This window comes from Erithacus rubecula, assembly GCF_903797595.1.
Source record: "Erithacus rubecula genome assembly, chromosome: 24".
In the NCBI taxonomy this organism is placed as follows: Eukaryota; Metazoa; Chordata; class Aves; order Passeriformes; family Muscicapidae; genus Erithacus; species Erithacus rubecula.
Window position 1 is genome coordinate 1743187 of NC_136676.1, and position 20793 is coordinate 1763979.

Here is a 20793-nt window from a genome sequence, read left to right on the forward strand (position 1 = left end):
AAGCCACCTGTGCACCAGGAGGACTGGGAAACAACTGCAGGGAGCAGAGGAAATGCCTGGAATACCTGGGGTAGATGATGGGCTGGAATTGCTGCTGCTGATCAGAGCAGGGCACTGTCCATTTCTTGGCTTAAATTAAATTAGCCCAGAAATTTCAGCAGTGAATGATAATTAATTCTCCTCCCTCTGTTATGCAAAAGGCTTGGATGCTGTCAGCTGTGGGTTGGTGGGGATGGATGCACATTGGAATCAACTTTCCTTGACAAAATCTGATTAGTTTACTGTAATTGGATAATGGGTGAAGGGGAACGGAAGAAAGGTGAGGAGATGTTTTCTTTTCTGGCTGACCTGTAGCAGCTCCTCTGAAGCTGTTTACTGAAGATTTGCAAGTAAAATTCCCTCCAGTCAATGAGAAATCCCAAAATATGGGTTCATCCTGATCACACAGGAAATTTATGTCATGGTTACCCAAGAGTATTCCAGGGAGTTCTGTGGATGGGTCCAGGGCCATGATTCAGTATTTGGACAGAGGCAGCAAGGAACACTCTAGTCTGGAATGTGATAAACTGGAAAAGTTGTTAAAGAAAATAAAGTGATATGGCTGGAGGGAAATGGAAACAGAAAAAGCCCTTTGATTTCTCAGCAGCTGATTAATTTATGCCACATAGCATAGAAGGGAAAGGCAGGAGCATGAATAGGAGCTTGGCTCATTCCTGGGAGCAGGACCTGTCTTTTCACTGGGTCAGAGAAGCAGCACTCGGGCAGAGGAGCTGAAAGCAGAGCTTGTGTGTGTGTCTCTGTGTGTGTGCGTGTGTGTTGAGCCACAGGGAGTTGGTGAGTTCTAGAAAACAAAGTTCGAGCATCAGTTCTTAGACTGAGGAATGTGAGTCATGGCTGGAGAAAACAAGCCCAGTTATCTGGGGTCTGGTTTACTCCCTGTGAAACCATGGAGAAAAGCAGCCAGAACGAGGAGAAAAGAGGCAAACAAAGCCCCTGAGGATCGAGCTGCTGTTGAGGAGCTGTTTCCACACTCAGACCCAGGGATGAAAGGCCATGGCTGGGCTGATGTGAGGTCCTGGAGCTCCCTGCAAAGCAGCTGAGGCCATGAACTTGATACACACATAACAGCACATTATAAACCCATCACAAGAGGTTTTTACCAGTTTAATTTTATCCCATTTGTAATGAATACTTGAAATAGGAGGAGAGAAAATGCAGAGAGCAGTTGGAGCTGAGTGCAGTGCAGAGATCAGGCAGGTTCCTATCGAGCCATGGCCACAGCAGACGGTTCAGCTTTCCAAAGCCTCTCAATCCCTACAAAGAAAAGTGATAAAAGACATGGGCAGAAAAAGCAGCAAACCAGAGGTGGCAGGAATGAATTGGAGTGCTGAATGCAGCAGATCAAGGGCTACATCTCACACTTCATTAGTGAGTGACCATGGAGAAAACCCTGGTGTGCCTGGTGGGATGTTAAGCTGTGCTAATGGACCAGGATTTTGGGCAGAATCTAATGAAATGTTTGGAGAAGCAGTTTCCAAGGTGCTGGGTAGGGCCAGGTCTTTTGGTTTCTTCTCCAGGCTTTTATCTGAGTGTGCAGTTGCTCCATAATCCCAGAATGGTTAGCTGGAAAGGACCTCAAAGCTTGTCTTGTCCCACCCCTCCTGGGAGCAGGGACCCCTTTCACTATCCCAGCTTGCTCCAAGCCCCATCTAGCCTGGCCTTGGACTCTTGCAGGGATGGTGAATACTGTGAGTATGGACAGAACAGGACACTTGGACATTTACCCACCCTGGTGTTGTCACCTCAGGGGCCAGAACAAGCAGATTCTTGTCCACAAAAGGCCATGCACTTACATTTTTAGCCCTGCTCTGTTCCCCTCAAATTGAAATGGGGTGGAAAAATCAACTTGTTGAGCTCTCTCCTGCTTTCTTTCAGATGGAAATCATCAGGAAGAGACTGAACAAGGACATCCCCCACCACCCTGTCATCATGCTCAACTTCTGCCCTGACTTGAGGACTGTGCAGCCAGACCTCAGGAAAGCCCAGGGGGAGTTTATCTTCCTGGTAGACTGCAGCAGAAGCATGAGTGGTGTGAGCATCAGCCGTGCCAAGGTACCTGCAGGAGGGGAAGCACCTGCCTGTCAGCAGGGGTGCATGAGAGAGAGCAGTGGGGGTGCTGAGAGCATGAGTGTTCATTATCAGGGGATGGGGGGTGATTATGGGCTGTGCTTTAGTCATCTCAACCATGGTGCTTGTTTGGTACCTGCAACAAAGGTGACTGTCCCCCATTCTCTTCCTCTTCTTCACATCAGCACATAAAATGCAAAATTATTTTCTTTCCCTTTTGCTGGTATGTTTTGTGCATCCCTTTTCCAATTCTCCCTGTCTCCAGGAGGGCTTTGGGTGATGGCTGCCTAGGAGGAAACCTCCAGGGAGCTCCAAGGGGAGCGAGGTGCTGACTGTACATTAAGAGAGGTTTTGCTGATGTGCACCTCTGTGAACCCACAGGAATGATTTAAACATGAGACATCCCTTTTGCAAGCACAAATGAACCCCAGCAGCCTGGTGGGTGGTTATGGGAGTTGTGTCAAGACCTCTGGATAAAAAATAGCACTGTCAGAATATTTTGTGGGTCTGAGGTTCCCCTGCCAGATGTGGCTCTTACCCAGAGCCAGCCCTGGTGCAGGACTCTGCTCTTGGGCTGTTGAACCTCATGAGGTTCCTGTGCACCCACTCCTGAGCTTGTCCATCCTCTAGCACATCTCCTTTCCCATCTGTCTCTAGTTTCCATGGGAACTGCTGAAGAAGGACAAACACCTTCAGCAGCAAGGATTGGGATGCTGGGGAGCCTGCAGATGGCTGCAGCCCATCCCCTGGGGTAGGGAGGCTGTTCTCAAGGGGAACAGGAGATCTCTGGAGTTGTACCCCTTCCCCCAGCATCTTTAGGAGTCTGGGAATCTTGTCCCAGGATGGATTTTTGCTTTCCAGCTCCCAGCATGGCTGGGTTTGGGCACCACAGTCCCTGCAGCCTCAGTAAAGGCAGGATTGTCCCCTGGGGATGGGGACCTGCAGGATCAGAGCCCTTCTCTCAGAGCTCCTGAAATGGAAACCCCATCACAGGAGGGCTGTAGTAACTGGAAAAAGGCTGTTCCCCTTCAGGAAAAAATGTTTTGAGGGAAATTTTGGAGGAGATACCTCAAGGGAGAAACCCACTGTCCCTCCTTTGAGTGTCCCATCCTTGTTTGTCACTCACAAACATCAGCAGCAGGGGCTGTTCTGAGAGGGTTTGGGTGGGTTTTGGTTGGTGGAATCTTCTGCATCATCCTCAGCTGGCTGGATGCAGGCATGACAGGCCTTGGAGCTGTGCAGCCTCAGGATGCACTCAGGGATGGGGTGGAAGAGCCCGTGAGGAGCAGGAGGGCATCTCTCCAAAGCAGCTGGAGTGGAAAATTCAGGGATTTAAATTTTCTGCAGCCAGTTCCTTTCCCACCCTGATGCAGCCAGGGAGATGAGCCAGGCTGTGATGGTGCTCACTGGCAAAACTGCACTAATAATTGGGAATTGACTTTTCTAGAAGCAAACATCCCTCCTTATTGAGTTGCCATATAGCAACAGGATCAAGATCAATATTTACCATAAGAAGCAATAAATCTTTCTGCTTGCTGAAATAGCAAGCAGGCAGCAGTTGCCCATTTTGGGAAGTGCTTTAAGAGAAATATTTGGAAATTTGTATTTGTGTATTTGTAATGAGTTCCAAGATGGGATGTCAGCAGTGAGATCTGGAAGAGCCAGCATCCCAGGAGCCATCTGGGAGCAGTGGTATAAATATATCCTTGTAGGTTTGAGATAACAGCTTGGATTTGACTACTCCAGAGCTTGTTAAAGGGCAGCCCTGCTCTTGCACATTATTCCACTGATTTTCAGTGCTCCAGCTCTGTGTTGGTGCTGAGTCTTACAGGCTTTGGGAGCTGGGCTGACCTGGCACCATAGCCCTGCTGGACCCAGGCAGGGGCTTTGCTGTGTCCCTCTGTGGTCACTTGGTCTTTGCCACTGGTAGGACAGCTCAAGGAGGCTTTTTGACCTTGGCAGCTCCTCCAGGGGCTGGCTGGAGGGTTTCTGCTGCTCTAGGCAGACTGGCAGGAGTCTGCCTTGATCAGCATTTAAATAGAGCTGAGCTGCTCCTGAACACTTTGCTTTACATTTTGCTTTAAATAAACACTTGCTTTAAATGGGCCTCCTCTCCTGCCACATAATTGCTCCTACAAGCTCAAGAGCTCCTTAGGCAGCTCTTGCTCAGTTGCTGTGATCACAAGCTCTGTCCTGGACTTGTCCACAATATCACTGTGACAATTCAAGTTGCTCTTGCCTTATGTAAAGCCCAGGAATAGGCACATTAGATAACCACCTCTGGTAAAGAAAATAGCTTAAAACTGTTGTCTCCCAGTTATTTTAATTGAAGCCAGCTATGAATACAAGAGAATTGGGGATGAGGGAGGCTTTTCCTTTTGTGTAACTTAAAGCTGTTTGTTTATTTTCTTCAACTTTAGGCATTCAGATGCATTGCATGTCGCACTTCTCAATTTCACACTCTGCTTCTCACCCACCAGCTCTGTGCTGCAGCACTGTGTTGCCAGCACAAATTGAATCCCTTAAAAACAAACAGAAAAAAATTGTTCAGTTCTTTGTTGTCCTTTTTTTTCCCCAAAGACTCCCCATTTTCCTCATTTTTCGGGTCCCAAATATCATCAATGGACTTTGAAAAGAGTGGGGACATATGGAGGCATGGGAAAGCAGCCATTGGTTTGTTGTCAGATGAAGGTGGGAATAAGGTGGGCAGAGCTTTTACTGGTGAAGGTGAGGAGCTGGGGCAGCCAGGGAGAGTCCAAGTGTGCTGATGCCTGTTTGCTTTCCACCCTCAGGATGCCCTGTTGGTCATTCTCAAGAGCCTGATGCCAGCGTGTCTTTTCAACATCATTAGCTTTGGATCCACCTTCAAGAGCCTTTTTCCTGTCAGCCAGGCCTATTGTGAGGTGTGTGAACCCACAGGCCATGGAATCCCAGACTGGTTTGTGTGGGGAGGGATCTTACTTGGGCAGGGACACCTTCCTCTATCCCTGTGTGCTCCAAGCCCCCTTCAACCTGGGATCCAGGGGCAGCCACAGCTTCTCTGGGCTACCTGTGCTAGAATCTCACCACCCTCACAGTAAATAATTTCCTTATAGTACCACATCTAGCCCTGCCCTTTTCCAGCTTAAAGCTATTTCCCTTACCCTGTCACTCCAGGCCCCTGTCCAAAGTCCTTCTCCAGCTCTCCTAGAGCCTCTTTAGGCACTGGGAAGGACTTCAATGTCTCCCCAAAGCCTTCCCTTCACCAGGATGAGCATCCTCTACTCCCTCAGCATCTCCTTGGTGCTCGAGGATGCTGCTGCTGACAATTCCACCATTCCTTTGGGCAGGAGAGCCTGGCCACGGCCTGCCAGAGCATCAGGAGGATCCAGGCTGACATGGGCAGCACCAACCTCTTCCTGCCGCTGCAGTGGGTCCTCCGGCAGCCCATGCACAGGGGCCACCCGCGGCTGCTGTTCGTGCTGACGGGCGGGGCCATCAGCGGCGCCGGGCGGGCTCTGCAGCTGCTGCGGGAGCGCGGCTGCTCCACCAGGTTTGCCCACCTGCAGGGGCGTCCTGCTGGCTCTGCTGCTCAGGACACCTCACTCCTGAGCTGTGTAGGCTCCTACTCGGAGCTTTTAGGCTCCTATTTGTCGGGGAATTTTAAATAAGCAAGCAGCTAATAGTGAAAAAGGTCATGTATTACAAAGCACATCAGTCTCCAAAGGCAATAGCAAACAGCAAAGGCAAAAGCAGTGGCAGTAAGCAAATTGTGGCTAGGAGCCACAACTTTTTTAATACATAGTCTCATATAGGATTTTTCCAACAAGCTAAGATGCAAACTTGGACCAACACTCCTTAACCTATTAGAATTCCAGTTTCTTAGCACACCAGGTTATGTATACAACTACTCATACAATCTATCTTGTTCTATCTAAGAAATGTCAGCAATATTCTCACTATAGCTCTATTTTGTCTAAGTCCTGTCTACATCTGTGGTCTTGGAGCTTCTACTGAAGATATCAGTATGTCTCTATCTTCACTAGAACACTCACTGCTACTGTAGCATTTAAGAATTTTACTTACTAAAAGCATTAGAACTCACTTTAAAACTTATTAAATCCTTGCACTCTTGATTACTCTCTGAAGAATTCAGAGACCCCTGACTCACAGGCTGCAGCAGGCAGAAGCCTGGCCCAGGCTGGGCTGTGCCTCCCCCTGAGCACAGCTCCAGCTCACACCCGTCCCCACTCCAGAGACAGAGGCAGGAGAGATTGCTGCTATGAGCCATGGGAGAACCTCAAAGGGTTTGGAACAGATCCCAGAAGTTCAGATGCTTTTTAAACAATCAAAAGCAGGATAATTGAGCTGACATCTTCACAGCTCTCAGCTGATGCTTCCTGCTAGGAGAGATTGACATGCCAACAATCTTCCTTGCTTTTTTTTTTTTTTTTTTTAAAGCACATCTGGGGCTGGCCCCAGCTGCTTCCAGGATGGAGCTGTGCAGAATTGAATATGCTGAAAGGCAGCAATGTAAAAAGCAGCTAATTTGTGCACGAGCTCCCAGCCTGGCTCCCCAGCTCTGATCACAGGCTGTTCTGGTTTCTCCTCTGCCTCTTTAAGGGGCACAAAACATGAGAAAAATGTAAGAAATCCTGATTCCTCCTCCATCTCTCAGACTTTGGGGTTATCAGGGAAGCTGCTCTGTGGGTTTATACCTGCACAGAGGTCTGATGGTTTCCCAGTGTAGAGGGCATCCCACCATCCCACTCCTCACTCACAAGGAGCTGGAGGGGAGGGTTAAATGCAGTCAGAGTGGAGCATGGTCTCAGGTGACCCTGGAAGGGAGAGTCCTGGGCATGGCCCATCCTAAAAGAAAATCAGAGCCTTATTTAGGAGGGGTGTGAGACTGGCCCAGGACTTGCAGCCAGCTGAGGATTAAAACCCTCCACGACAAAAGCTCTTTGTGCAGATGCAGTTTGCTGCTGAAGGTGCTTTCTTTCTCAGCAGCTCACTGCCTGCTCAGATGCTGTATTCCCCCATTCCCATCCTCTTGGCTTCCTGGCACATCCCTCCTTGCCTGGGCTCCAGCTCAGCTTCAGACTTCAGCCCAAACCAAATCCTGATTCACAGACCTGAGAGCTGGGGGGAGCAGCCTCACCTGGCTCGATCCTCCTTCCTTGAGAAAATGTTTATTTTCATTGCAAGCAGAGATAATTAATGGATATTTAGTGCTATTGACCACAGCCAGCAGGGAAAAGAGCTGAACTGAGAGCAAAGCAGCTTGTTTGTGTTTGCAGAGGAGAGGAAAGCTTGAGGTCCTGCTGGGAACCCCTGAGTGTCACTGCTGAAGGCTGATCTTTGGGGAAGGGGTTTGGGGTCTGCTGAGAGGAGGGGGCTGGCAGTTCATAGAACCCCACAATGCTTTGGATTGGAAGGGACCTCAAAACCCATCTTATTTCACCCCCATGCCATGAGCAGGGACTCCTTCCATAGCCCAGAGTGCTTCAAATCCCATCCAGCCTGGCCTTGGACCCTGCCAGGGATCCAGGGGCAGCCACAGCTGCTCTGGGCACCCTGTGTAGTCCTGCCCTCTGTCAGTGGGAAGCCATTCCCCCTTATCCTATCACTCCATGACCATGTCCAAAATTCTTCTCCAGGTCTCTTGGAGCCCCTTTAGGCACTGGGATGTTCCCACCCTCCTGCCACCCACCTAAAAGAGGGGCTGGTTATTCTGCTGGACACAGCAGTGGGATAAAGCCAGAGGGAGTTTCTGCCTGAGGGAGTGTGTGGGCTACATGGGGCTGGATTTTCCTGTGGATCCTGATTTTCCCTGTCCCTTTGCAGGTGCTACAGCTTTGGCATTGGTCCCAATGCCTGCAGGAGGCTGGTCCAGGGTCTGGCCGCTGTGTCCAGGGGCAGCTCTGAGTTCCTGGCAGAGGGAGAGAGGCTGCAGCCCAAGGTAGAGCCCCCATTCCCTGTGGGGCTGGAATGAAGCTGTGGTTCAGCAAGGGTCCAGCTCTGCAGGTTCATTCCCCACCCTGCCCTGCCTCCCCAGCCCCTCCTCACTGCAGGTGGGCGAGCAGGACAGGGTAAAAGAGCATCTCCATGGGGGTGGGAGGTGTGTTCCCTTCCCTGGGGCTGGGGGCTGCAATGCAGCAGCTCTGCCTTCAAAGGCAGCTCTGCTGCAGATACAGCCAGGGCAGAGGGACTGGCATCAAAGCAGCCAATTAGTTTTGAAGTTGGGCTCAGCCCTGGCGTTGCTCAGGCGAGAAGGACTCGGGGCTGGAGCGAGAGGAATGTGCTGTGATGGCTTTGCTTGTTAAGCTGACTTTAAAGCCTCTCCATTCCTTCTCTCCCCATGAAGAGTAAAACTGTGTGCTTCAAATCCAGCATAGGGATGGCTCTGTCCCCTGGTGAATGCACTGAGCCCAGCCTGTCACCTGCTGCTTGGCTAAACCCAGAGAGAATTGGGTCTTTAGCTCCTAAATATCTCCAAAAAGCCAGCTTCTACCTTCTTGATCTCTCAAGGGGGAGTTCTGCAACTCCACCCTCTGCAGGGGCCTGGAGCATACAAAAACCTCTCTAAGACAGAATGACATCAACATTTCTGATGTAAATTAAAAGCAAAGACAGTGAAGAGAGAGGTGTTTAATAAGAGCTATTAATAAGAGCTTTGCAGGCTGTGCAGCTCGGTGCCTTCAGCAGTCTGAGGCATCAATTAATGGCCTTATAGAACACAGCCTGGTGTGTCTTTCCAAGCCTGTGAAAAAGCAGGGAACAATAGGGAATATTTGAGCTGTTCTGTCTCTATAAATGCAGTGTTCAGTTCCCTTGGAGTGCAGGGAAGCTCGTGTAGATGTCTCCCTGGGAGGTTTGTCCATGAGGTATTCACAGATATTGGTCTTCTCCACACGTGTAACTGGCAGAGCATTGCTGATCTCTGGCAGAGACTTGTGCCAGCAATGAGCTGTTCCAGAAACATCAGTGTGTGAGTGCTGGGCTTGGGACAAGGGCTGGGGCTCTGACTAGAGGAGGCTGACAGGGTTTCCTGAGTGCTGGAGGGGAGCAAGGGATGCAGCCTCATATCAGAGAAAGTTCCCTCAGGTTCACACCTTGCTCTGGGCTGGCAGCGTGTGTGAGATCAGCCCTGTGCTCCATCACTGTCTGCTCACGGTAAAATTCATGGAATCATGGAGTCATTCAAGTTGGAAAGACCAACCATTTACCCTCTGTTGTGTATAACTGTGCCAAGGAGATGGGGGTGCTGGGATGGGTGTCAGAGGAGATGAAGAGGAATCAGAGTGTAGGAGAGGGTAGGAACCAGCTGATGGGTTTGTTTGAGGGAATGCTCCCCTTCCCTGCAGCACGTGGCACGTGTCCCATGGCTCACACCATGCCCAGCTGCTGCTGAACCTCTCCCCTGCCCTTTGCAGATGATCAGGTCCCTGAAGAAGGCGATGGCGCCGGTCCTGAGCGACGTGTCCGTGGAGTGGGTGTTTCCTGAGAGCACCGAGGTCTTGGTGTCCCCTGTCAGCAGCAGCTGCCTGTTCCCTGGTGACCGTCTGCTCAGCTACAGTGTCATCTGTGACACCTCCCTGTACCTCTCCAACCCCAGATCTGTGAGTCCCTGGGGCTGTCCCAGGAGCTGGGGCTCTTGGGGTGTGTGCACGCTCAGGGGGTGTCTCCTGCTTCCCAGCTGTGTCCTTCGGGAGGTGATGGGTGGGATTTTGGGGGCAGCAGTGCCTGGGGGTGCTGTGCAGCCTGTCCCAGCTGGGAGCTGGTGCACAGACAGGTGTGGGACCCTTTCCCTCTGTGTGCTTCTCCCCAGGACAAGAGGCGGCGGTACAGCATGATGCATTCCCAGGAGTCGGGCAGCTCGGTTTTCTTCCACTCCCAGGAGGAGGGAGCAGCCTTGGAGAGCTGGAACCACTCCAGAGACTCGGAAGGCTCCTGCCCCAGCAGGCAGGGTGTGGCCAGAGATCCTGGGGCAGAGTCGGACATGGACACGGGTCAGGTTTCCTCTCTACATGCCCCCGTCTCTCTAATCACACTCCTGACACTGCTCCCCCAATTATTTTGCCTGATTTTTACATGTCTTCAGCTACAAAGAGCTGGAGGAGTTTGCAGGAGAGATGACAGATCTCCTGAGGCTTGAACGAGTCTGTTTGGTTTGGATGTTTTATCCAAACCTGTCAGGATATCAAGGGAAGCCCTGGTGAGCTGGGCTCCCTGGAGATTTTCAAAGCAGCTTTAGATTTGGCCACATAATTATTTACAAGCTTCCCAAGCAGTGTGAGGGGGAGTGGAGTGAGCAAATGGGATGCTCTGCTCGACCATCCCTGTACCTGCAAAGCAGCTTCAGGACTGCAGGAACCTCAAAACTCCAGTTAGGAGTGGGAAGCAATGGATCCAAAGCCCTGTCCAGGGTGTCACTCCTCCCCACCATGGCCTGGCTGGGTGTCTGTGTCAGCAGCATGTGGCATAAAGCAGCTGGTTGCACCCCAGACCTGGGGAAACCTCTATTACTCATGGGATGTTCTTCCCTTTTATTCCAAGATGAGCTGTGCTGTGCATCCCCTCAAACTTGTCAAAAGCAATGAGAAATCGTGTCTTTCCAAGGCAAATTTTAGTCTTGCTCTGACAGGAGCGTGTCTGCACTAATTAAATTTCATTAGTAAACCCTTTGTCTTCTCCAGGGAGGTTTGGGGAAATGCAGTCAGACTTTTTTTGGCTGAAAACTCCTCAGACAAAACCTTTCCAACCTGCTCTCTTGACATCCCCAGGAATTATGTGTGTTTCTATTTCCTTTTGTGGTTTCCTTGCTTTGCTTAAAACGTTGCAGGGCAGAGTGTGGCCCCCTGAGCTTTGGCAGGACCCTGGGGAGGGCTCCCTGCCTCTCACCATGAGCCAGGGGGGTGCTGCAGGCTGATCCAGAGTGGAGCTGATCCTCTCTCCCACCATTCAGGAATGGATGTGGAGGCTGTGTCCAGGAGAAGGGCGTACAGCACCACCCAAATCTCTGACCAGGAGCCTCGCAGGAAGGTGCCCACAGCCAGTGATCCTGGCACTGCCCTGCTGAAAAACCCCCTCAGAAAAACCCACCTGCAGGACCTGCAGCAGCTCAGCCCCGAGCCCTGGCAGGTGGATCTCCAGGTAGGTGATCCCCCAGGAGGGCTCTGCCTGCAGCTGGAAGCCAGCAAGGAGAAACAGGAAAATATCAGGTGGAAAAGAGCCTGAGGGAAAGGGCCTGGCTCACACTAGTCCTAAAGTATTGTATAGATAATAGATATAGACAATATATATAGATAATGGAAATAGATAAGAGATATAGATAGATTATATAGATAAGAGATGTAGATAACAGATACAGATAATAGATACAGATGATAGATGTAGATATAGATAAGATATAGGTAACAGATATAGATAATAGACATAGGTAACAGATATAGATAATAGGCATAGGTAACATATATAATAGATATATTATATAATATAATAGATACATAATATATATAAATAATAGATAACATATATAGATAATAGATATAGAAAGTAGATATAGATAATAGATGTAGCTCTACAGCACATAACAAACACTGGGGAAATGAGCCAAGCAGGGGGCAGAGAGCCATCCTCATATCCCATAGCAGTCCCTCCTTCTCAGAGCCTGTTTTTTCCCTGCTCCCCTTCCCCTTAGTGGCTTCACCTTGCTGTTCCTCTGGTCCTTCTTATCTCCCTACAATTTAGGATTCAAACTCTCCCTGTGGCTGTGCCCAGCAGGGAAAAGGAATTTGGTGTCAAAGCAGATTCCCAGCTGGAACCACAGGCTTATTCAGCATTGGGATGAGATGTGAACCTGTGTGGTGATACATCTGTTGAACAGGGTTTTGTCCCCTGCCTGCAGCAGGTGGAATTTGGGCAGATTTTTCAACTGATCTGTGGGAAGGATAGGAATAGTTTTCTCTCATCTTTGGCACTGCTGGGATGCTCTGCTCTGCAATCAGCATCTGCAGGGCTGGGAGGACCAGCAGCACTTGTGTTCCCATGGAAACTCGGAGTGGGATGTCAGGGACTTTCATTTCCCCTCTGCTGTGGGTTGGAGATCTCTGGGTGAGGGGTGGGAGGGGAGATCAGGGGGCAAAGGGGAGAGCAGGGTCAGGGCTCCACAGGGAGGGATAAGACCTCTGCCCTCAGGTACAGCAGTGAGGGGGGTGAACAGCATCAGAACCAGCAGGTTTTAGGGGTCCTGGCAGCATTCCCTGTACTGGGAACACCCCCAGAGCACCTCCTGCCCTTAGTGTGCAGGCAGGGGTGGAACTGACTCCCTTCTGGGGGGCACTAAATGGTTAACAGCATGCTGCCTGCTCTTAATTAAATGCAGCCTGGTTTTGCTATCCCTCCTGCTGTCAGGGCTCCCAGTCCTGCTGCCAGGGCTTGACATTTTCAGGGGTGTGAAGCTGAGCCCTCAGCTCATCTCCACTCTTGCCGTGCTGGGAAGGAAAGGTCAGCACCAGCCATGAGCAGCTTAAGCCCCAGCTCCATTCCCAGCTGGGTTCCTCTGGCTGGGAGGAGAGCTCAGGCAGGAGAAGGAACAGGTTTGGAATGGAAAGGGTCTGGCAGGATGTGTCAATATTAGCTTGGTAAATCATGCCTGGAGCTGCCTGGCTCTCCATTTTGCTGCTGGTGTCATAGAACAATGAAATTTAGGTGGTAGTGGTGGAGGTCATGTTCTTGTTGTCACTCAGAGAAAGTGTCCTTCCATCCACACCCTTTTACCACCTCTGTTCCTGCTGGTGGTGTTTTGGGAATATAGAGTCTGTCTGAGATGGATCTTCCCACAGCCCTGGGGACAGGGATGAAACCCAGGCCTTGCAGAGGGGAGCATCTGTGTGGGATGTGGCACCAAAGGTGCTGGAGTGGGGGATTCATGTCTCCTGAAAGTGGAGAAATAGTCTCATTAAAAAAAAAAAAAAAAAAAAAAAAAAAAAAAAAGATAAAAAAAAAAAAATTCCTTTCTCCCATCCCCTGCGCCTCTCTTCTTTCGTTACTAAGCAACTGGTCCTTGATCTTTCTGTCTCTCTTCTTTTCTTTGGTTCCCAAGTGAAGTCATTAAAATGTCTGGAGGGATGAAACTCATATTTCACCTTCTAAATGTCTGGGGAAGGAGCCCCTGGGGCCAGGGTCCCTTGGGGACACCCTGAGGTCTGGTGGAGGGCTTTGGGCATGGATCCCAGCTGAGAATGGGCAGAGGGAAGGACCTGTGTGACTGCATCCTTTGCTGGGGTTGGGCAGGGAGCAGATGGGGTCAGAGGGGACAGAGCAGGGAGCAGACAGGGAGCAGGCAGGATCAGAGGACACAGGGCAGGTCCATGCAGGGAGCAGACAGGATCAGAGGGCACAGGGCAGGGAGCAGATGGGGTCAGAGGGGACAGAGCAGGGAGCAGATGGGGTCAGAGGGCACAGGGCAGGTCTGAGCAGGGAGCAGGCAGGATCAGAGGGCACAGAGCAGGGAGCAGATGGGGTCAGAGGGCACAGGGCAGGTCTGAGCAGGGAGCAGGCAGGATCAGAGGGCACAGAGCAGGTCCATGCAGGGAGCAGGCAGGATCAGAGCAGGTCTGTGCCCTTGGCTGCCCACACCCAGCCCTTCTCTCTCTGCTCACAGCCCCTCCCGGCCATCCCGCCCAGCGCTGGCTCCAGGATCCGCGCCACAGGCGCCCGGCGCCCGGCGCTGCTCCAGCACGGCTGTGTGTCCTTCTGCCACGACCCCAGCTCCCCAGCCCCGCCCGGGGGGCTGCAGCAAACCCCGCCCGGGGCTTTGGAGGCGTTCTCTGGCACCCCGAGCCTGCGCTCCTCGTCGGACAGCCGGAGCCCCGGGGACCCGGGTAACTGCGAGGGGAGCGTGGGCAGACCCTGCCAGGCATCGCACAGAGCCCTGTGTGAAAGTTGGGAAGGATTAATGACGGGTTTGTGGTGTCGGTGGGGAATTCAGCTCCCACGGAGGTGATTGATGATCCGCCTCTCCCCTCTCTGCAGAGTCTGCCCAGCATCCATCCCTCACCTTTGAGACAGAGACCTCCTCCGACTGGGAGCCCCAGGACCCGGAGCCCAGCGCTGCCTGTGGCTCCCCACGCTGCCCCAGGACCCTCTGCAAGGCAGTGGTGAAGGGGCTGAGGAACAACGAGCCCGTGCAGTGGGAAGTCACGTTTGATATCCACCCTCTGTTCCAAGAGCGGGACAGCCAGGAGGAGGGTGACACGGACCTGTGGAGTGAGACCTTCCACCACCTGGCAGCCAAGTCACTCATCCGGGATTTCGAGCAGCTCGCTGAGAGGGAGTGTGAAATCGAGCATGGTAATGCACAGCTGGCTGCAGGCAGATCCTGCCCAGCCTTGGGAAGGATTTCCAGCAGTCTCAGCAGCCTCTGGAGTGAAAACAAAAGCTGCTGGTGGTGAAATATTAGGGAATGTCTCAACAGCTCCCATATAACAGCCCCCTTCAGCTGCCTTGTGCTCTTTCTTCTGCAGCCTTGCTGCACATGGTCACTCCCAAGTTCATGTTCCTTCCCACTGCTCAGGAGCAGGGGTTGGACTTGATGATCCTTGAGGGTCCCTTCTGACTCAGTACGTTCCATGATTCTGTGATTCCTCTGCTTCATGCATGAGGTAACGTGGTTATTTTTAAGGAGATGGTCACTTGGAACTGGGAAGTGACACCCAGCTCCAGCAGCAGCCACCCATCACTGCCCTGGGCCACACACATCCCTGGGCTGTGCCAACCCTGAAGTGCATCTGGGCTTGGGGAATAAGAGCAGGAGTGGCAGTAGGCAGAGTTGAGAGGGATGCAGGGACACAGCCCCTGCTGGGCATGGACCCCCAGGCACGGAGGAGCTCTGGGAGCAGGGTGTGGGGGCAGCAGAGCTCCCAGGACTCTGAGCCCACTGTCCCTCCCTGGCAGGGTCTGGGCGGCGCTTCCAGCTCAGCGCTGTGCACACCAGCAAGGCCTGTAACATCATCAGCAAGCACACTGTGTTCGTGCCTGTGGACCTGAGCACCAGCTCCTACCTGCCCACCCTGGTCCAGTACACCCACACAGGTAACAGGGGGCTGGCACAGGGCTGGAACCTTGTCCTGGCAGGGAAGGTTCACTGGGAAACCTCTCAGGGAAAACCCTATGAAGCCACAGCACAATCTGGCACCAGACCCATACACAAGGCCATGGGCAAGCTCTTGGTGGCAAGAATCTCTTCCCATGGCCAGGGAAAATGTCTCCTCCGAGGTCTGCATGCCCAGAGGTGACTATAGAATCACATAATGTTTTGGGTTGGAAGAGACCTTAAAGCCCATCCAATTCCACCCTCTGCCACCACCTCCACTATCCCAGGCTACTCCAAGCCCTGTCCAGCCTGGCCTTGGACACTTCCAGGGAGGGAGCAGCCACAGCTTCTCTGGGAAATCTGTGCCAGGGCCTCACCATCCTCATATCAAGGAATTTCTTTCCAATAGTCCATCTAAACCTACTCTCTTCCAGTCTGAAGCCATTCCTCCCTGTCCTGTCACTCCAGTTCCTGACCAAGCTCATTCTGTGGTTTCATTGCCATCATGCACATGCCAGTCCCTCTCTAACACTGGCCATTTTCTTCTCTCGTGCCAAGGGGCAACATCCAAGCAAGGCAACCAGAGGAAAGAGAAGAGTTCAGGAAGCAGAAGGCATCGTGGCTGTTCTCCTGGACGTCCTCAGTCAGTGTGTGGCCAGAATGGAGATTATGGATCTTACAGCATGAGTAAGATTCCCTGGGGTTTTATCTCCTTCCTGCTGTTAGAGATCTCAGTGGTTTGGGACACCTTCTCTGCTCTTTTTCAATTCTGCTTCCCCTTTGCATATGGTGCTCACCAGACACGTGTCAGGCTGGGGCTCATCTCCTTAAAGGGTGAGGAAGCTTCAATTTCCCCCAGAACCCTGAAATCCCAGGTCCTGCTGCTGACAGCGCTCAGAAGTTAATTGGCAGCCATACCATGGATAACATGGAGGATGAAACAGCTGTAATTAGAGACAGGGGGATGTGAGGCACTCACTTGTCACCAAATCCTCCACTAATGAAGACGAGTTGGATCAGACCTTGTCTGGCACTGTCAGAGAATTAACAGAGCCCCAGAGAGGTTCATTAACCCCATTGTGCCGTGGAGGGAAGGTGCTGCCTTTGCCTGGGTGCTGTTGCTGATGTGGTTCCCTGGTTGCAGATGCTGAGGAGAGCAGCCCCTCACCCTCCAGCAGCGTGTCCTCGTCTGCCTGGGAGCACTGCCGAGTCCCTGAAGGTAGGCAAGGAGCAGCTGGCACTTGGTGCAGCTCCATGGAGTCTGTGGTTTGGGCTTCTGCTGAGTTTTGGGGAATTTTGTAAAAATGTGACCTAAAACTAGGCTTGTGAGCAGAGACCCTGACACTTTCCAAGGTGCAAAGGGTGGAACCTGATTAGCTTTTGGTATAGATCTCCCCCAAGTTCATTTTTAAGAGGTGTCAGAATTTTATTATCCCTATAGGAAAAATGAGGCAAGGGGAGAGAAAGGGTTTTGCCAAAGATTCAGCAGCCTAACAAGGCCATATGCCAAACCTGGACTCTGCTCCCTTTTGCTCTCCTGTAGCACCTTGTAACCCCAACACTGTGTTTCTCCCCAGGGCCATTCCACAGCCTGTCTGCTTCCTCTGCACAAGCCCAAAAATCCATTGAGAGGCTCTTTGCTGCCAGGTATGAACCAGCTTGACCTTCCTCTCACCTCAGCAGGTGCCTTTCACCTGCATGGGTCGGATGTGAACACAAGTCAGGGGGAGAGGAGGGACCCCCAGGGATAGCAGCTGGAGCTGGGACTGAGCCAGTGTCTGGGGAGCAGGGATGGTTCTGGAGGGGAGGGTGGGTGTCAGGATGAGCACAGAGGTCACAGACACCTTTTCACCCTTTCACAGGCTGACCCTCAATAAAACCATGCTGCTGGTTCGAGCTGCCAAAGGCTTCATGAGTAAATCTCCAGGCAGAGGGAGTGAAGCCAGCTCTGAGGGTGACAATGAGAGCATGGACTACCTTCCCCTGGTGAGCAGCTCCTCCCTGGGTCTTGTTGGGGTTGTGTGGTCACTGCAGGGGAGCAGAGGAGGATCCCGCCAAATCTTCCTCCTGCTGTCTCTGACAACTGTATCCAGTGACCTGCTCAGAGAGATGGAGAGCTGTTTAATACATCCCTTTTTCCTGAGCTACCCACAAGTAGTTGGTGTGCTAGAGCTTCCCTTTGTGCCCACCACCCCTTGCAGGTGTCCCTGCAGCTGGCCTGTGGTGCCTTCCTTCTGAATTCAGCCTTCTGTGATGCCATCAACATCCCCATGGAGAAGCTGAAGTGGACATCACCCTTCTCCTGCCACCGCCTGTCCCTCAGCCCCTCGGGCTCCTACAGCACCAAGAAGAGCAGTCCCTCCTTGGAGCACAAAGTCCTGAATTCCAACCAGCAGCTGCTGGACCCCAGTGGGCAGGGGAAAGTTCCCAGCCCTGCAGACACGGTTTGGGCAGCAGGGAAGAGTCCCAGCCCTGCAGACACAGCCTGGGGATCAGGGAAGGCTCCCAGCCCTGCAGACACGGTTTGGGGAGCAGGGAAGGCTCCCAGCCCTGCAGACACGGTTTGGGGAGCAGTGAGGAGTCCCAGCCCTGCAGACACGGCAGTTCCGGAGGGCAGCGGCCGCCTGAGGCACCTGTCGGGCAGCACAGCCGAGAGCATCTGCCGAGCCCTGGCAGCCGAGAAGGAGCTGTCCCCTCCTGCCATCACCATCCGCAGCTTCTCCTCCCCGCCCGAGTGCCGGGCTGGCGGTGCCCGGGGCTGCGGCACCCACGGCTCCGAGCCCGGGGCTTCGCTCTGGGATGCCGAGCCGCAGCCCGAGCCCGAGGGGATGCTCTGGGCCACGGCGGTGGCGCTGGCCTGGCTGGAGCACAGCTCGGCGTCCTTCTTCATCGAGTGGGAGCTGGTGGCGGCCAAAGCCAGCCTGTGGCTGAGCGGGCAGCGCTTCCCGGCGGGATCCAGCCTGGCCGCCGTGAAAGCCGCAGCCCAGCAGCTCTTTGTGCTGCTCCGGCACTGGGATGAAAAGCTGGAGTTCAACCTGCTGTGCTACAACCCGGGCAGTGTGTGAGAGGAGGAGGAGGGAGGCTCGGGCAGATTAGTGAGGGAACAGGAGCAGGGATCTGTCCCTAAGGAAATGCCTCCTCTGCTGCAGGGATGTGTGTGTGTGTTTATTAGAGCAAACCCTGCAAACTGAGCAGCTTGGGCAAAATCCTGCACTCAGCAGTCGGGATTTTGCTCTGGAAGGGAACCTACCACTGCCTGCAGTAGATGCTTTTTATTTTCAACTGGATCAGCACTTCCAGCTACACCAGTTGCCTCTGATCCTGGTTTCCTCTGGTCTCAGCCCAGTTCCCAGAGCAGATTTGTGGCCTGCTCCACTTTCCCTGTCCTTGCTTAGATGCCTCTTCCCAGCCCTGAATCACTGCCAAGCCCCCACTGCAGCCCTCAGCCCTGAGTTCCTGCTTTCCTGAGGCTCCTGCCATCTCAGATGGCTTTCAGAGAAGGCAGAGGTCTGACAACATGCTCATCTCATGGATCAAAGGGAATCTGGGCTGGGAACGACCGTGTGAAGAGCAGCCCCACTGTCACAGCCAGTGACACAGCCCAGCCACACACAAAGAAGCAGGACCAGTTGGAGGCTGGGACCAAACCCCATCACACCCACACGGTGCTGGGCTCCCTCAGGCCCTCTGCAGTCCCAGCAGGAGTTTGTGAGATCCCTTGCAGCCAACGTGTGCCTTTGGAGCTTCACAGGCAGAGCCAGGGTGCCTGGCACTGAAGGATCAAGTGCCTCTGGAGGGAGTTGCACGCCGCTGTCTGCAATGTGGCTGCAATGCCTGTGGAGCCCATCCCAAACCCGCTGCCTTTCACTCCTTCCTCGGCATGTAGCAGCCTTGCCTGTCCCAGCAGCCTTCTGTCTCCTGTCTGTGTGTCTGGGGCTGACACAGGAGGGAAAGCAGTGCTGGGGACCATGAGCACCTCTCCATTCTCTGCTCTGGTGTCACCTCTCCAAGGTTCCCAGGACCATGAGCACCTCTCCAGTCTCTGCTCTGGTGTCACCTCTCCAAGGTCCCCAGGACCATCAGCACCTCTCCAGTCTCTGCTCTGGTGTCACCTCTCCAAAGTCCCCAGGACCATGAGCACCTCTCCAGTCTCTGCTCTGGTGTCACCTCTCCAAGGTCCCCAGGACCATGAGCATCCCTCTGTCTCTGCTCTCACTGTGGCCTCTCTGGTGTCCCCAGGATCATCCTTCTGGTCTCTCCTCTGGTTTCACTTCTGTTGGATCTTCAGGAGCTCCCTTCCGGTCTCTGCTTTTGGTGTCAGCTCTCTGGGTTCTGCAGAACCTCGAGCTTCCCTGCAGTCTCTGCTTTATGTCACCTCTCTGAGGCCCCCAGAACCTTGGCAGCCCTCTGGTCTGTCCCTGGTGTCCCTCCCTGGTGCCAGTGTGGCAATGCTCAGTGGTGCTGCAGGTTTGCTGCCCGGGTGCCTCAGCACAGTCGTGTTCTCTGTTGTTGCAGAAGTGTTGCTGTCCCAGTAAATCACAGCCTGCTCTGCTTCCCAGTGTGAGTCCTTTGTTTTGGGGTGGGCTCTTGGTGGGTTTCCCTGGCCTCCCCAGCTGATTGGTTACTGTTCAGTAAAATACCCAAAAAACCCCATTGGGATTTAGCATGTGAGTTTAGGTCTGGGTTTCAGAGGGGATAAGGAGCTTCCTTCAGGTTTTGGGGAGCTGGGTTTTGCAAACCCTGGATTGCACAGCATTTGGTAAACTGTTACATCCAGGATTTTAAAAACCAAGGGAAATTTGGTTTGTTTATTCTTTGAGGCAGAGATGGAACTGAGAGATCTGCTGTCTTTCTCTGCAGGGTTTAACCTGTCACCTTGGTCAGTTCAAGGAAGCAGCAGAAATTCTGCCTTCATCCCACACCTTCCTTAATTAGTGTTGTAATTACAGGTATTAATAAAGCAGCCATTGTGTTTTCCAACCCAAAGCAGGATGTAGGAGCTCTGCCACCCCTTATTTTCTCCTTGGCAAGCAAGGACCCCCCCAGGTGCCCTCCTGCTTTTGGTGACCTCTGTATCTGTACGTGTATCACAAAAAATGGACACTTCTGGCCCAATTTCCTCCCTCTGGACTCCATCTCTGGGGATGGAGAGGTGTCCCAAGAAGGGGATTGGTGTCACCAGCCCCATCATCTCCAGACCTCCCTCTTTGCATCCAAGGGGATTTTCACCCCAGTAAATATTTTCCTTAAAGAAGAGCACTCCAGTGCTGTTGCTAATTAAGAGAAATTAGTTTGGATGTGGTTGTCAGCTGTAGCTTAATAAATACTCCCCTTTATGCGTGTAAATAAATATTTTCATGCAATGCCTACACGGGGAGGGAGAGACATCCCATCCCGGGCAGCCTCTTGCCAAGGGGCGTTTTGGGGCCAGAAGTGGCCAAATTGGGGTCACGGTGAGACCCCGCAGAGACCCCTCCGTGTCCCCACCACACCCGGGATTTTGCTGCTCCCGTCAGGGCAGCGGCTCCTCCTCCGCAGGGGCTCATTAGCCGGGAACCGGAGGAGCCTTTTCGTGCTTTGAAGGGTTA

At 52.7% G+C, this 20793-nt stretch overlaps 1 protein-coding gene across 1 annotated transcript in view; it reads left to right on the plus strand.

Moving 5' to 3' along the window:
- VWA5B1 (von Willebrand factor A domain containing 5B1) overlaps positions 1 to 19856 on the plus strand; it is a 28116-nt gene extending 8260 nt beyond the window's left edge. Inside the window, exons 8-22 of the mRNA XM_079326102.1 lie at positions 1936 to 2112; positions 4920 to 5030; positions 5457 to 5659; positions 7954 to 8068; positions 9543 to 9728; positions 9938 to 10123; positions 11074 to 11262; positions 13775 to 13994; positions 14146 to 14463; positions 15067 to 15204; positions 15764 to 15892; positions 16350 to 16424; positions 16783 to 16852; positions 17068 to 17191; positions 17407 to 19856. Coding sequence (XP_079182228.1) covers positions 1936 to 2112; positions 4920 to 5030; positions 5457 to 5659; positions 7954 to 8068; positions 9543 to 9728; positions 9938 to 10123; positions 11074 to 11262; positions 13775 to 13994; positions 14146 to 14463; positions 15067 to 15204; positions 15764 to 15892; positions 16350 to 16424; positions 16783 to 16852; positions 17068 to 17191; positions 17407 to 18270 — 3105 coding nt within the window. The 3' untranslated portion in view covers positions 18271 to 19856. The remainder of the gene's footprint in view (positions 1 to 1935; positions 2113 to 4919; positions 5031 to 5456; positions 5660 to 7953; positions 8069 to 9542; positions 9729 to 9937; positions 10124 to 11073; positions 11263 to 13774; positions 13995 to 14145; positions 14464 to 15066; positions 15205 to 15763; positions 15893 to 16349; positions 16425 to 16782; positions 16853 to 17067; positions 17192 to 17406) is intronic.
- Positions 19857 to 20793: the final 937 nt, after the last annotated feature.